Below are 16,387 nucleotides of genomic sequence, written 5' to 3' on the forward strand. Positions count from 1 at the left end.
TAAAAAAATTTTCTATAGAAATAAATAATAATAATAGAACTTTGAAAAAATTTTCTATAGAAATAAAATTTTCCATAGAAATAAAATTTAACAAAATTTCTATAAAAATAAAATTTTGACAAAATTTTCTATAGAAATAAAATTTTGGCAAAATTTAGAAATAATATTTTAACAAATGTTTCTATAGAAAATTTTGTTTAGAAATAAAAGTTTGCAAAATAAGATTTTGCATTTTTATTTTTGGCTCGAATGTCAACCGTGGTCCAGACACCATCTGCAAATATCATCATCTTTTAACCCAATTCTTACCATATGATTCCGAAGTGTGTTATGTCTATGATCCAATTAAAGGTCTCAGTTCCTGTTTGTTCATAGTCATCAGAATTTCGCAATTCCTATGGTTCTTTTAGTCCCATATCAACATGGTTTGTCCGCAACTTTTCGAAGTGAACCCATGTCTTCGCCATAGTTTCATCACATTTGGCATGAATCCTGTAAAGATATGAAGACAGCGGGGGAAAACATCCCTAAGGACATTAACATATATGTTACAAATTGACCTCTAGGCTCATGAAGCAAAATCAGTAGATACATTTTCAATTCAAATACAAATGACTGGTTATTTTTTATAACAAATTCGATATGCAACTAATTGAACCACCATAATTTATAAAAGGAATTTCAACTGCCTCAGAATATAGCGACTTTTTTCTAATTTTAACTATTGAAGTTTCTTTGTAATTACTTTTTTTCGATATTAACTCGCTTTGCTTTTTTGCTTATCTATTTATTGTCCATTTTACTACACAAAACTAAATGTTCTTATAAATATGTGTCTTTTATTCGATAAATTTATAAATATTTTTTTTTTGTTTTTCGAAATATCTTAAACTCATGCAAAACTTACAAAAAATATATCATCTTTTTATATATCATTAATATAATCTGCTAAATATTATATACGATATTATCGACATATTTAAGACATTTTCTTACACTAGATTATTATCAAACTCGAAAAAAAAACAAGACAGTTAATTAAAAGAAAAAAAAAAACAAATACATAGAACTGCATTATGTCTATGTTAAACCAAAATTATATATATTAAATATATGCGCTTTTTATACATACAAAATAAGACTTTTATTTTTACCCAACACTCATAGAAAAACGTCTGCCATTCAAAGCAAAAAGGCAAGGCACTTCATACAACAGCAAAGTATGTTAAAATCCTTCATGTTCCCATATTCGGAATCGGATGACATGCACAGAAAAAAATATCACCAAAATATATCCAATTAAAAAGTTTATTTTTTTTCAATTAATAAATTAATTGATGCAATTAACCTTTTAATCAAGATTGAAACATTAAGTTAATTAAGTCAGTGATTGACATTTTTTAATCAAAAAAATAATTCAATTAAAAAACGTGATGGAAATTTTTAAAATTTTTAACAAAAAAATTTTATTTCAAACAATTAATTTTTTAATCAAACTAAAAACATTAAGTCAGTTGTGAAAGTAATTGAAAATAGTTAAGTTTTTAATGAAAAAATTAATTGAGTTTTGCAATCAACATCAATAAAATTTTTAATTGAATCAATTAAAAAATTAATAGAAATTTTCAACGAATTTTTTTTTTTTAAATTTCTAATTAAATCTGTGATTGATACTATCGTATGACATTTCAATTAAAAAATTAATTGGATCAATTATTTTGTGATTAAATCAGACAACATTTTTTTATACCCACCACCATAGAATAGTGACGGGGGTATAATAAGTTTGTCATTCCGTTTGTAACACATCGAAATATCGATTTCCGACTATATAAAGTATATATTCTTGATCAGGGAGAAATTCTAAGACGATATAAGCATGTCCGTCCGTCTGTCTGTCTGTCTGTTGTAATCACGCTACAGCCTTCAATAATGACGCTATCGTCCTGAAATTTGGCACAGATTCGTCTTTTGTATGCAGACAGGTCAAGTTCGAAGATGGGCTATATCGGTCCAAGTTTTGATATAGTCCCCATATAAATTGACCTCCCGATTTGGGGTCTTGGGCTTATAAAAACTGTAGTTTTTATCCAATTTGCCTGAAATTGGAAATCTAGAGGTATTTTAGAATCATCAAAAAGTTACCGCAAATGGTGCCTATTGGTCCATGTTTTGGTATGGCCCCCTTATGGACCGATTTCCCGATTTTGCTTCTGGGGGTCTAGAAAGTGTATTTTCTATCCGATTTGCCTGAAGTTGGAAATCTATAGGTATTCTAGAACCATAAAGAGGTGTGTCGAAAATGGTGAGTATTGGTCTATGTTTTGATATAGCCTACGCATAGACCGATCTCCCGATTTTACTTCTTGGGCTTCTAGAATCCGTAGTTTTTATCCAATTTGCCTGAAATTTGAAATCTAGAGGCACTCTAGGACCCTAAAGACGTGTGCCGAAAATGGTGAGACCGATCCATGTTTTGATGTAGCCCCCATATAGAGGGATTTCCCGATTTTACTTCTTGGGCTTCTAGAATCCTTAGTTTTTACCCAATTTGCCTGAAATTGGAAATCTAGAGGTATTCTAGGAAAACAAAGAGATGTGCTGAAAATGGTGATTATCGGACCATGTTTCGATATAGCCCACATATAGACCGATCTCCAGATTTACTTCTTGAGCTTCTAGAATCCGTAGTTTTTATCCAATTTGCCGGAAATTGGAAATCTAGAGGTATTCTAGGACCATAAAGAGGTGTGCCGAATATATTGAGTATCGGTACAGTTTTTGATTAGGGGGCTAATAAACCGGCCCTCCGATTTGGGGTCTAGATTCTAGAACTACAATTAAATGTGCTGAATATTGTGTGTATCCCTCCATGTTTTGATATAGCCCCCATATAGACCGATCTCCCGATTTTACTTCTTGGGCTTGTAGAAACCGTAGCTTTTATCCAATTTGCCTGAAATTGGAAATGTAGAGGTATTCTAGGAAAATAAAGAGATGTGCCGAAAATGGTGTTTATGGGTCCATGTTTTGGTATAGCCCCCGTTACACCGAACTCCCGATTTAACTCCTAGGGTTTCTAGAAATTGTAGTTTTTATCCGATTTGCCACAAATTGAAAATATACTGGCAGTTTAGACCCATAACAAAGTGATTTAATTTTATCGGTCCATTTGGTAAGGCCTCCATATAGACCGATTTCCCTTATGGTAGTCATTTAAATAATTGGGATGAAAATTAACTTTGTCATTCCGTTTGTAACTCACCGAAATATTGGTCTAAGACCCCATAAAGTATATATATATATTCTGGCTCGTGGTGAAATTCTGAGTCGAACTATCTATGTCCCTCCGTCTGTGTAAAACCCGCTAAAAACTTGGCACAAGTAATTGTTATTAATGTATTTCGGTTGGTATTGAAAATGACCCATATCGGACCACGTTTACGTATAGCCCCCATATAAATCGACCCTCAGATTTGGCTTGCCGAGGCTCTAGGAGGAGCAAATTTCATCGTGTTATTATGTGGTCTCTAGCAATCATGCAAAAATTGGTCAATATCGGTCCATAATTATATATAGCCCCCATATAAACCGACCCCCAGATTTGGCTTTCCGTGCCTCTTGGAGGAGCAAATTTCATCCGATTCGGTTAAAATGTTGTACGTTATATTAGTATATGGTCTCTAGCAACCATGCAAAAATTAGTCCATATCAGTCTATAATTATATATAGCCCCCATATAAACCGATCGCCAGATTTGACCTCGGGAGCCTCTTGGAAGAGCAAATTTCTTGGAGACGCAAATTTCAACCGATTCGGCAGAAATTTGGTACGTTGTGTCAGTATATGGTCGCTAACAACCATGCCGAAAGTGATTCTCATCGGTCCAAATTTATATATAACCCCAGATAAACCGATCCCCAGATTTTACTTCTTCTTGGAAGTAAATTTCATTTGCTCTTGCTAAAATTTGCTACTAATACAAAAATTGGACTATATAGGTTCATAATTCTATATAGCCCCCTTATAAACCAACCCCCATATTTCACTTCTGCCCCTCTTTTACCGCGCAAAAAAATCATACCGGTCAAGAACTGAATTATATGGGTTTGTAATCTGCCTTTTTTTTTGCCTAAAATATACCCCGTATGGACTAACTTCCTATTTAGAAGACGATGTTAAGGAGTTTTAAGATACCTTAACCCAAGCAATTCGATTGTGGATGACATACTTTAGTAGAAGTTTCTAAGCAATTTGTGGTGGAGGGTACATAAGATTCGGCCTGACCAAACTATATACTTGTTAAAATTAATTTTATTGTATACAAGCTTAGAAAAGCATTTTGATCTATTGCATTAGGAAATAAAGATATTTGTGAATTCAAGCGTGATATTGTGATTTTTATATTTGCCGGAAAAAAGTAGGAATCTTTAGAGCCCTCAGCATTAATAAATCTTTTGTTTCTCGTACCATTGCTTATTACCATGATATTGGCAATGTTGCATCGCTTTCAAAAAGTGGACGAAAAAACGGAGAGCGGATGCAACACATATCGAAAAATAAGCTTGTACCAAAGCCATTGAAATTCTAAAAAGTGCAAAAGCTCACCAATGCACAAAGAAAGTGCCAAGGAGTTGGTTCGCTTGCATTAAAATAGCCAGTTAGGTTAGGTGGCAGCCCGATGTGTCAGGCTCACTTAGACTATTCAGTCCATTGTTATACCACATTGGTGAACTTCTCTCTTATCACTGAGTGCTGCCCGATTCCATGTTAAGCTCAATGACAAGGGACCTCCTTTTTATAGCCGAGTCCGAACGGCGTTCCACATTGCAGTGAAACCACTGAGAGAAGTTTTGAAACCCTCAGAAATGTCACCAGCATTACTGAGGTAGGATAATCCACCGCTGAAAAACTTTTGGTGTTCGGTCGAAGCAGGAATCGAACCCACGACCTTGTGTATGCAAGGCGGGCATGCTAACCATTGCACCACGGTGGCTCCAGTTAGCCTGTTAACGTTTTTGGCTTTCTTTTTGGTAGCCAGTTAACGTTTTTGGTTTTCTCATTAGAGTAACTGGCTACTTTATCGGCCTATATCCTGAGATTTTTTTGCAAAAAATTAAAAACACAATTCTCTGGATAAATTTTCTAGAATAACATTAGATACATTTTTAGTACACATGAAGCAGCAATTGAATTTAAATTTATTTTTAAACTCACCAATTCAATTTAAATTTATTTTTAACAATATTTGAAGCAGGCAGTTGGATTCATTAAAATTTCAACTGCAAACAACAGGGTGGACTGTAATATTTAAAAACTCGAATTCAACGGTAAGATGCAGGGTGGTTTGTATTGATAACTTCTTTAATGATAATCGAAGCATACCTTTAGGCGTTCACAAATCACTTGGCAGCATTGTGCCACTGACATCTGCATAGACCAATTAATTTATAAAGACATCTCAATTGACTTTGCAGCGCTGTAGTTTGTCTGCACACCGTAGATGGCGTTGTTTAGATAATATTTTGGAGGGGATAGATAATTGATTGTGAATTGTTAGGAAGGGGCAATTATGGTATTACCATAGACCAAGAAAATATAGAGACATACCTTGATAATTCACCATGGTTTTGTTTATTTGCAGTGCGCAGTCATTCCACTCAATTCATAGACCAAGAAAATATAGAGACATATCTTGATAATTCACCATGGTTTTGTTTATTTGCAGTGCGCAGTCACTCCACTCAATTGCGCAGTCAAGTGACTCAATATCTTTTTGGAAAACGAGAATAACCGTATAAATTAGTCAATTTGCATTACAAAAAAGGTGTGGATGAATAGTATTTTATAAATTTTCACAATATTTGGTGTTTCAACGAGAGAACAAAGGAAAGAAAACACAAATAAAGCCAAATTAAAAAATCACTCATTTGCAGACGAAAAAGAGCCATCTACGGTGTGCAGACAAACTACAGCGCTGTGAATTCACTTGAGATGTCTATACCTTCCTTGGTCTATGCTCAATTGCGCAGTCAAGTAACTCAATTTGTTTTTGGAAAACGAGAATAACCGTATAAATTAGTCAATTTGCATTACAAAAAAGGTGTGGATGAATAGTATTTTATAAACTTTCACAATATTTGGTGTTTCAACGAGAGAACAAAGGAAAGAAAACAAATTAAAGCCAAATTAAAAAATCACTCAATTGCAGACGAAAAAGAGGCATCTACGGTGTGCAGACAAACTACAGCGCTGTGAATTCACTTGATATGTCTATAACTTCCTTGGTCTATGCTAACACTATCAAAGCCCAATTCACGTCTTCTTTATTAATGGTCTTTGCTGTTTATTTACTAATGTTTTTGTTTTCCCGGCACAATTAAATTTTTGCAAACATAAAGTTTTCATTCATAAGCTGGGTAAACCATAATTTATCGATTCAATAGGGGAAAATAAGAAGAATTTTTTTACAGTGGACGATGGCGAAACATGAGCTAATGGAGAAAACTTGTGATCTATGCAAAATGACATCAAGCACAGAGTCTGAGGATACATTGCATTTTGGCGAATGGATGACAAAAGGCGATATAACAGTCCATTACTTTTGTTTGGTGAGTTTAGTTTTCGAACTCTTTTCTATATTTCCCTCGTAATAATCATATTTCAGTTATTGTCTACTAATTTGCCACAAAAAGGTGAAGATCATGGCGGAATATTGGGATTCCTGTTGCGTGACATTCGCAAAGAGATCCATTTCGCTAAGCGAAGGATTTGTATGTACTGCCAGAAAGGCAGTGCTACAATCATGTGTAGTAATTGTAAAAAATACTACCATCTTCCATGTGGACAGACCAATTTATGTCTATCTGAATTTATCGGAGAGTTTAAATCGTATTGCAGATCTTGTTTGCCACTTGATGATATCCAACAGAAAATGTTGACAAGTGATGTAAGGCCCTCAAAGTATAATTGTGCCATTTGTAAATCATTCATGGGTGCCTATAGACCTACTGTATGGATTCGTTCCAAGTGCTGCAACAATGGTTACGCTCACAGTGTCTGCATGAAAAAGTATGCCCTGAATTCGGGTTATTATTTGAAGTGTATTTGGTGTCGAAGTAAAGATTTTCGGGAAGATGTAAAATATCAAGGTATTTTTGTGCCTGATCGAGATGCAAACTGGGAAAGAGAAAAAGGCGCCTACAGTGAATTACATCGGTCATATAGTCGTTGTGATATGGAGACATGCCACTGTGGCAAAGGTCGTGACTATTCAAAAGGTAAGAAGATGTGAGAATAATAATAATAATGTACAATCGTACACTATTTAATAAAATTATAATTTAATAGTATTCGAGCTGATAGTATTCCAATCCCCATACAAAAACTAGGAATTTTTATATATGCTTCCTTTGGTTTCTATTACAGGTAAATGGTCGATTATAAAATGCGTTTTATGTGGTTTAGTCGGAGCCCATAATCCTTTCTGCATTCCTGGTTTGGAAAACAATAAGAAGCCGACTGAAGAATTTAAATGTGACACTTGCTCCGTAACAGAACATACAATGATAAAAACTGGAAATGATTCTCGAAATGAAATGGAACTCTTTGATATAAATTCTACTCTGTATGTACCGAAATCTATTGTAAATTCCTCAGTATCCAGAGACAGTGAAAGTACTGACATGTCAGAAGAATCGGAGACATCACAAATAACGATAGTAAATCAAGGTTTAGCTGCATACTGTAATTCCAATATAGATATTGTAGTTCCACAATTGACGCAGTGCGTTGATACGACAAATGACAATATTCCATTAGCTTTTGAAAGTACTAAAACTAATGTAGAAAGTTGTATACCTAGAATAGATACTTCATTGCAAAATGTTGATGAAAAGGAAACGGAAAATGTATCATCTAGTCCTTTTATAAAATTTGCTGTTGACCGTATGATGGCCTTATTCGACGACTAAGATCTAGTTACAAAAACTCGATGATTATTTACTTTATAGCAAATGTTCGAAACCTTTTGAGTAATAGTCAGAATCGGATCATTGTAATGTATTGTTAATGAAGCCATGTTTGGCTTCACATATTACTCAGAAAAATAATAAATGATTGAAATGAAATTAACAAAATATGAAATCGGCATGTATCGCCAGACTTATTCAAATTCACACAAGGATTTTTTCTGTCACCCTATTTTCATATATTTGTAATTCCTATTTATATGAAGCGTCTATAGCCAATAGAGAGCATACGTTGATTTGCTTCGATTCCTCTTTTATTACTCGTCACCCTAAGTAGAACCACAAAGCGCTAAAATCTTTACGGAATCGATTGTACAGACACTTACATAGATGCACCAAGCTAAAAGGTAGGACAGATATTAAATTTTCTCTGGAGGTCCAAAACGTTTTAGAGCTAGCATTATCGCCAATAACCCTCAGCTTCACCAGTGTTATTAGAGTACATTAAATGTTTCCATGTTTAAAGTTTTCAAATCAATGTTAGATTATATATAGAGTCAGCCTGTGGCCGACGCTATGCATCGGTCAAAATTTTATTTCTATAGAAAATTTTGTCAAAATTTTATTTCTATAGAAAATTTTGTCAAAATTTTATTTCTATAGAAAATTTTGTCAAAATTTTATTTCTATAGAAAATTTTGTTAACATTTTATTTCTATAGAAAGTTTTGTTAAAATTTTAATTCTATAGAAAATTTTGTCAAAATTTTATTTCTATAGAAAATTTTGCCAAAATTTTATTTCTATAGAATTTTGTCAAAATTTTATTTCTATAGAATTTTGTCAAAATTTTATTTCTATAGAAAATTTTGTCAAAATTTTATTTATGTAGAATATTTTGTCAAAATTTTATTTCTATAGAAAATTTTGTCAAAATTTTATTTCTATAGAAAATTTTGTCAAAATTTTATTTCTATAGAAAATTTTGTAAAAATTTTATTTCTATAGAAAATTTTGTAAAAATTTTATTTCTATAGAAAATTTTGTCAAAATTTTATTTCGGTAGAAAATTTTATCAAAATTTTATTTCTATGGAATATTTTGTCAAAATTTTATTTCTATAGAAAATTTTGTCAAAATTTAATGTTAATTTGATGTTTTGTGGAAGATTTATTTGGTAATCACGCGTCAAGAATACAATTACTGGGGCAATAATATAAAACTAATTTGTTTTTAACGCATTTGCATTTATTTTTTTTTTTTATTTACTTTGAAAGTTAAATATTAATGAGTTAATATCAACTGATTTTCTATTTTATTACCGAGGGTTTTCCGGAATAACATTTATCATACTACGATATGTCACCAATTAGGATAATTTCACAGTGTAATGATATATTATTCTGACGCCCTTTGATATTGAGAATACGGCCTATAGTCTATAAATTGCCTAACATATATTACACAAATTGTTTGTGATACAAATCTAATTCCTTATGCCTAATACTTATTTACATAGCCTACAAAGTACATAAATCACTTGTTAAAAGGCTGCAAAGACATATGGAACTATGGTATATTATTTATAATTATTTTTATTGTGGCGTCTTATTGAATCTATATACCAGCTTGGAAGGAATGAGTATTCAGTTTTTCCCTGAAGAAATTTGTAATTGATTTGTCCAGTGCTAGCACTGAAGTAAAACTCATGGACACTATAGGGACAATTCTCATGGGCAGTAAGTTGTTTTATACGGCCTAAAAAATGCAAAAGAAAATTTGCACAGACTGAGGGTGACCAGTGATTTTGCTGAAACCAGAAAAATTAGAATTTAAATAAAAACTAAAATTTAATCTAACTCACCGCTCCCGATTTCGGCAGAGATCTAGTTTCAACATGCTCAATGCTTCTTACGAAACCCTTGTCGTTGCGTATCCCCACATAAAGATCCTCAATACCAACAAGAAATGATTGACACCACCAATTTCGTGACTTGTGTTTCAGGAAAGGTATCCGTTGACGTTCATTTGTATGTGCCATACGAGTTTTCAATTCCACAAATTTTATATTGTCCAATGCAGGTCTGTCATAATTTCTAAAAATAAAATTAAATTCATTTAGTGGCAAGAACCAAACATAATTGATTGCTCTCCCCCTAAACTCACAATTGCAAAGGTTGGTCACTTATGACACCGTCCATCTCAGCTCCATACAATAGATTCATACCTCCTAATCTGGTCTGAAATACCATTGAGAATTCCTCACACTCATTTACAGGATAACTAGTGTCCGATTCTCTGAATATCGAATCTGATAGACAGTATTGTTCAAATTTAAATCCCCAAGCACTACAATTCTTTTGGTAAACACTCTCCTGTGATCGCTCGTATCTCTTTTGCTCTGTTTCTCTTTCAACTAAATAAATAGTGTTTTGAAAACGAGTGACATGAATACACCAATCTTGACGGTATTCGTATGGCGTACACATCAGCAATCTCAGAAGGCCCCTCCAAGAAACAAACTCTGGAAAGGGGCCATTTGCAAAAATTCTTCTTTGGTGATCATACAAAAATTTCAATAGATTGTCCAGTAGTTCATTCCTCGCTGATTCTGGTTTTTTTATTGCGCTTTCCAAACCACAATTTAAATCCAATGGGAATTTTTCAACCGTTGGCGGTTTATAATATTTTAGCTGACTATCATTAGCAGTGAATAAACGCTCTGAGTCTAGGCTAAAAAATCCTATGGGTTGTGGTTTTTTTATGTCTGGAAAAGGCATTTCCGTTTCTGGAGGACGTATCCAGGAAAGCTCAAAATCCTTGCTACGATCCATTCTACAGTTTGGCCAATAGATTGTTTCCCAAAAACCTCCGGCTTGTTGTTTACGTGATGTACGTCCGTCTTCGGCAGCGTGAGGTAGAGTAACATCTGTTTGTTGTGGACAGTTCACATAGTTATATTTATTTTACAACATTTTGGTCTTTCATGTTATGAATTGTTCAGACTATAAGTTTATCCAGACGATAATGCCCGTGTCCAACTTTTAGAGAAATATCCCAGAAAATAGCCACACTATAAGATTTGTGACCATTTACAAGTTTATAAGTTATCGCCGACAAAATCTTAGCATTTGGCCACATTGTAAAATTCTTTACAAATACAGAAATTTCATCCGAATAAACTTATAGTCTGAACGGATTTTAAGTAGATTTGCAATAGGGAACTATCAATAAGGCCGGTATGCACCTCTAGCGAAAAATTTCATTCCCATAAGAAATGCATTCCTATTTATGCTAACGAAATTTTCGGTAGCGTTCAATTTCGTAAGCTGGTACGCAACTCTAATGAAAATAACAGGGTTGTCAAAAGCATATTTTGGCAGCAAACATTTAATTTATTACAATCATTGTGTGCGTAAAAGTTTTAAACGGTCTGTAAATAATAAACAATTTATTTGAGGAATATTTGGAACATATATTAACAATTTTTAAAAGCGATTAGCTGGTTTAAAATTTGTATACACAGCCCTGTTTTTTTGTTGTAGACTTAAATAAATTTTTGCTACCGAAAATTTCGCTAGAGGTGCATACCGGCCTAAAGGCCGGTACTCTGTTCGGTTTTCGCGTTGAAACTCCATACAAAACCAAAAAATGCGAAAAATTTGCGAAATTTTTTCCATTTGTGATACTTTGTTTTTTCGTGTTGAAAAACTGACGTTTATAGCACGGCGCCATTTGCAATGTGAATTAAGAAATAATTTATTTATTAAAAACTATTTGTGCGGGTTTATAAATCAAACACGGATTATATTTTTGTTCCGAAACTATACAAAGGATCAAAGGAATAGCAGATCAATTGCCCAAGGAAAATAAAATGTTATTTTGTAAAAACAAGCAACAACCACCAACTTAATCCAATATCGCTCCCTGTAAAATAGCGCTCCAAGCTACCTAAAAAAACGCCGCTTTCTATGTGCGAAATAATGGTTTCGATAAAAATTTTTCGCAAGAATGAACATAGTACCGGCCTTATAGGAGAAAAAAATCGTATGGACATAATTCTTCAATATGAATTATAAATTTTCCCAATGTTTATTTTCTCAGTTTATAAACGAAATAAGCTGTCAAATACGCAAATGAACCAACTCTACATATTTTGCCTGTCTGAACACTTGAAATATATAGAGAGATTTTAATTAGAGAGAATTTATTATTGTTTTATTATTAATCTATCATGAGTATATGTAATTGGAACAGTTAACATTGTTTTGAGTTTCTATCATAAAGATATTTAAAACAATTTGTAATACATTTCCTAACTAGCATATCTTAAATTTAATTTAATTTATTTATATTCATATGTAAAGGCCGGTACTATGTTCATTCTTGCCAAAAATTTTTATAGAAACCATTATTTCGCACATAGAAAGCGGTGTTTATTTAGGTAACTTGGAGCGCTATTTTACAGGGAGCGATATTGAATTAAGTTGGTGGTTGCTGTTTGTTATTACAAAATTAACATTTTATTTTCCTGGGGCAATTGATCGCTGCTCCTTTGATCCTTTGTATAGGAACAAAAATATGGTCCGTGTTTGATTTATAAACCCGCACAAATAGTTTTTAATAAATAAATTATTTCTTAATTCACATTGCAAATGGCGCCGTGCTATAAACGTCAGTTTTTCAACACGAAAAAACAAAGTATCACAAATGGAAAAAATTTCGCAAATTTTTCGCATTTTTTGGTTTTGTATGGAGTTTCAACGCGAAAACCGAACAGAGTACCGGCCTTAACTAAGCCTTACAAAGGCCGTATACAATTACTTAAAACAACATTTTAAATACTACTCAAAACAATTCTCTTATTTCTAACATTAATATACTAATAATAATACAGCAACAACAGAATACTACTCTTCCTGCCAACATTTTTTGAATTTGGGGGCGCTTCTGAGAATCCCCAGTACGTCGAAAACAATCATATACGATATCAAAAACTCGTCGGAAAAGCGCCGTCACTATTGAGAAGTTGTACCACGCCAAGTTACTACAAAAAGGTTTCGCATGAGTGCAATTATTAGGTGCCTTTATAGATCAATTTAGAACGACGCCAATAAGAGACCCTCCAAACAATCAGAAAAAGCACATTTTAAGATAGTGGTAAAAGAATCATTGTGGTTGAGTAAAACACGTTTGTTTAGACATTTATTAATTCGATTAATCATTTACAAATTCTTAAAAATATAACATTTATACCACTATCACATCACATTTAACATAATTTTTTGCATTAATGATGATGTAGAGTTACAAGTAGCGAGTTACATGTTGCAGCGTCTATCAGCCAGTGTTTTTATTCGATGGAGGCAGCGTGTCTGTAAAATATTTGAAAAACAATCACTTTATTCCATTTGGAAAATCAAAAATTGTTCACCAATATACCTTTCACAATTTTAAGCGTAAAATCTATGTTTTCAGAACTTTATTTTCGTTTTTATTTAAATAAAATATAACAAGCTGGTTGCGCTTGGCGTTTCACAAAAAATAAAATGGCTGTTGTAAAAGTAGTGATGGCAAAATACATGTATGAAGTACATTTTGTACTTTATGATATGCTGCCCCCCATCATAGTAGGATGGTTGTAGTGACATTTACGAGTCTGTGGTAGCGATGAAGATGAAATGGAACTTTGAAATGCTGGCAGGGCTATTACAATGTCCCTGCCAACATTTTTTGAATTTGGGGGCGCTTCTGAGAATCCCCAGTACGTCGAAAACAATCATATACGATATCAAAAACTCGTCGGAAAAGCGCCGCCACTATTGAGAAGTTGTACCACGCCAAGTTACTACAAAAAGGTTTCGCATGAGTGCAATTATTAGGTGCCTTTATAGATCAATTTAGAACGACGCCAATAAGAGACCCTCCAAACAATCAGAAAAAGCACATTTTAAGATAGTGGTAAAAGAATCATTGTGGTCGAGTAAAACACGTTTGTTTAGATATTTAATAATTTGATTAATTATTTACAAATTCTTAAAAATATAACATTTATACCACTATCACATCACATTTAACATAATTTTTTGCATTAATGATGAGGTAGAGTTACAAGTAGCGAGTTACATGTTGCAGCGTCTATCAGCCAGTGTTTTTATTCGATGGAGGCAGCGTGTCTGTAAAATATTTGAAAAACAATCACTTTATTCCATTTGGAAAATCAAAAATTGTTCACCAATATACCTTTCACAATTTTAAGCGTAAAATCTATGTTTTCAGAAGTTTATTTTCGTTTTTATTTAAATAAAATATAACAAGCTGGTTGCGCTTGGCGTTTCACAAAAAATAAAATGGCTTTTGTAAAAGTAGTGATGGCAAAATACATGTATGAAGTACATTTTGTACTTTATGATATGCTGCCCCCCATCACAGTAGGATGGTTGTAGTGACATTTACGAGTCTGTGGTAGCGATGAAGATGAAATGGAACTTTGAAATGCTGGCAGGGGTATAACAAAATTAAAATTATAATTATTTGGACACATATTACAAAATATAACATAAATAAAGTATAAAAAATATAAATAAACAAATAAAGGCCGGTACTCTGTTCGGTTTTCGCGTTGAAACTCCATACAAAACCAAAACATGCGAAAAACTAGCGAAATTTTTTCCATTTGTGGTACTTTGTTTTTTTTTTCGAGTTGAAAAACTGACGTAACTCGCGTATTCAGTATTTTCATAACATGGCGCCATTTGCAATGTGAATTAAGAAATAATTTATTTATTAAACTGATTTTTGTGAATTTATAACACAAAAGTGGATCTGATTATTATTTAAAAATGTAATCTGATGATTGATAAAACTAACATGGAGTTGTATTTCCATAATAAACTAGCAACCAACATCTAGCCGCTCCCTACTATATGGTAGAATATAAATAATTTATATAATATGAAATTTAAACACAAATGTTAACAAAATAAAAGCTTTAAGGCCGGTACTCTGTTCGGTTTTCGCGTTGAAACTCCATACAAAATTAAAAAATGCGAAAAACTAGCGAAATTTTTCCATTTGTGGTACTTTGTTTTTTTCCTGACGTTTATAGCATGGCGCCATTTGCAATGTGAATTAAGAAATAATTTATTTATTAAAACTATTTGTGTGGGTTTATAAATCAAACACGGATTATATTTTTGTTCCGAAACTATACAAAGGATCAAAGGAGCAGCGATCAATTGCCCCAGGAAAATAAAATGTTAATTTTGTAATAACAAACAGCAACCACCAACTTAATTCAATATCGCTCCCTGTAAAATAGCGCTCCAAGTTACCTAAATAAACACCGCTTTCTATGTGCGAAATAATGGTTTCTATAAAAAATTTTCGCAAGAATGAACATAGTACCGGCCTTTATTTGGTGAATTATATTTTACAATCGTTTCATTTGTACTGGGCATCGGGATAATAAACACAAAACATAATTTAAACAAAAGGAGGCACGGCAATTGATGTTCCAAACAAGCATTAGCACTTCAACCAACATGTATAGTACCGAGGTAGCAATGAATGGTATCACAAGAATTAATTGCTATGTTCCAAAAAATAAAATGCAGCACTGTAAAATTAATTTTTTAATTCCAAAGGTATTTGTAAAATAACTTCGCCCGCTTCTTCTTTTTCAAATTATTTATTGTGTATGCGTGTGTGTGTGTAAATCGAGCAACTAGTTGCGATGTTGTCAATACATTTCGACGAAATAAACGCAAAAAAGTCCCAAAATGGCTGTTTTTCCCCTCAAAATATATTGTCAACACTATCATTTTTCAACGCGAAACAATGATTTAGGAGAACTTTTTTCGCACCAACAAACAGAGTACCGGCCTTAAAACGAAACATATAACTTGTACAACAATAAAGCATTAAAAAAACTGATTTATAGGAAAAAGGTAGTAAAAAACCTAGATTTAGTATCACAACAATAGGGCTGTTTTCTTTTTGCACTGGATGCAACATTTGTATGGGCTATCCAGAACATCGTTGCACTGGTGTTCTATCCAGAACATCTCCTGGATAAACGAGTACTCTGTTTTCTTTTAGTCCTTAACGGCTTAGCATATCCAGTGCTAAAAGAAAACAGCCCTAATTTAAGATTGAGAAGTTTTAAAAACAACACCTAATTTATAATATACCTAAAATATAGAATTAAATTAGATATTTAGCGAGATTTTGTGCCGAGTTCGACCGTAGTATTAGTAATGTGAAAGTTTACACATTTATCCTTTTTTTACTTATCGCCGATAATTCTTCTTGAGCACACAAACACTTTGTACGGAAGTTGTTGGTAATATAGGTTTTGGTTTTGTTGAGAAAGCGATTTCTCAACAATTTCTCTAATGCAAGTCTTGACTAATCCTG

The 16,387-nt window shown here is 32.9% G+C and overlaps 2 protein-coding genes and 1 long non-coding RNA gene across 4 annotated transcripts; 1 reads left to right on the forward strand and 2 right to left on the reverse strand.

Annotated features, from left to right (window-relative positions):
• Positions 1–6,079: 6,079 nt before the first annotated feature.
• LOC142230299 (E3 ubiquitin-protein ligase PHF7-like) lies at positions 6,080–8,145 on the forward strand. 2 transcript variants are annotated; one of them, XM_075300950.1, is made up of 4 exons: positions 6,080–6,419; positions 6,474–6,611; positions 6,668–7,280; positions 7,429–8,145. In XM_075300950.1, the coding sequence occupies exons 2-4, from the start codon at positions 6,480–6,482 to the stop codon at positions 7,971–7,973; spliced, it is 1,290 nt and encodes a 429-aa protein (XP_075157065.1). In that variant the 5' UTR covers positions 6,080–6,419; positions 6,474–6,479; the 3' UTR covers positions 7,974–8,145. The 2 variants fall into 2 exon arrangements, with proteins under 2 accessions (XP_075157065.1, XP_075157066.1); XM_075300951.1 differs by lacking the exon at positions 6,080–6,419 and having other exon boundaries at positions 6,433–6,611.
• Positions 8,146–9,195: 1,050 nt separating this feature from the next.
• LOC142230121 (decapping and exoribonuclease protein Rai1-like) lies at positions 9,196–10,887 on the reverse strand. The gene is made up of 3 exons (XM_075300756.1): positions 10,136–10,887; positions 9,834–10,065; positions 9,196–9,779 (listed from the first exon to the last, which is right to left on the reverse strand). Exons 1-3 carry the CDS (start codon positions 10,801–10,803, stop codon positions 9,549–9,551), a joined length of 1,131 nt encoding a protein of 376 aa, XP_075156871.1. The 5' UTR covers positions 10,804–10,887; the 3' UTR covers positions 9,196–9,548.
• Positions 10,888–13,962: 3,075 nt separating this feature from the next.
• On the reverse strand, positions 13,963–14,453 carry LOC142231497 (uncharacterized). The gene is made up of 2 exons (XR_012720809.1): positions 14,213–14,453; positions 13,963–14,145 (listed from the first exon to the last, which is right to left on the reverse strand). It is a non-coding gene; the product is annotated as an uncharacterized LOC142231497 (long non-coding RNA).
• Between the last annotated feature and the right edge of the window lie 1,934 nt (positions 14,454–16,387).

The sequence above is a fragment of the Haematobia irritans genome, chromosome 3 (genome assembly GCF_050003625.1).
Source record: "Haematobia irritans isolate KBUSLIRL chromosome 3, ASM5000362v1, whole genome shotgun sequence".
Classification (NCBI taxonomy): Eukaryota; Metazoa; Arthropoda; class Insecta; order Diptera; family Muscidae; genus Haematobia; species Haematobia irritans.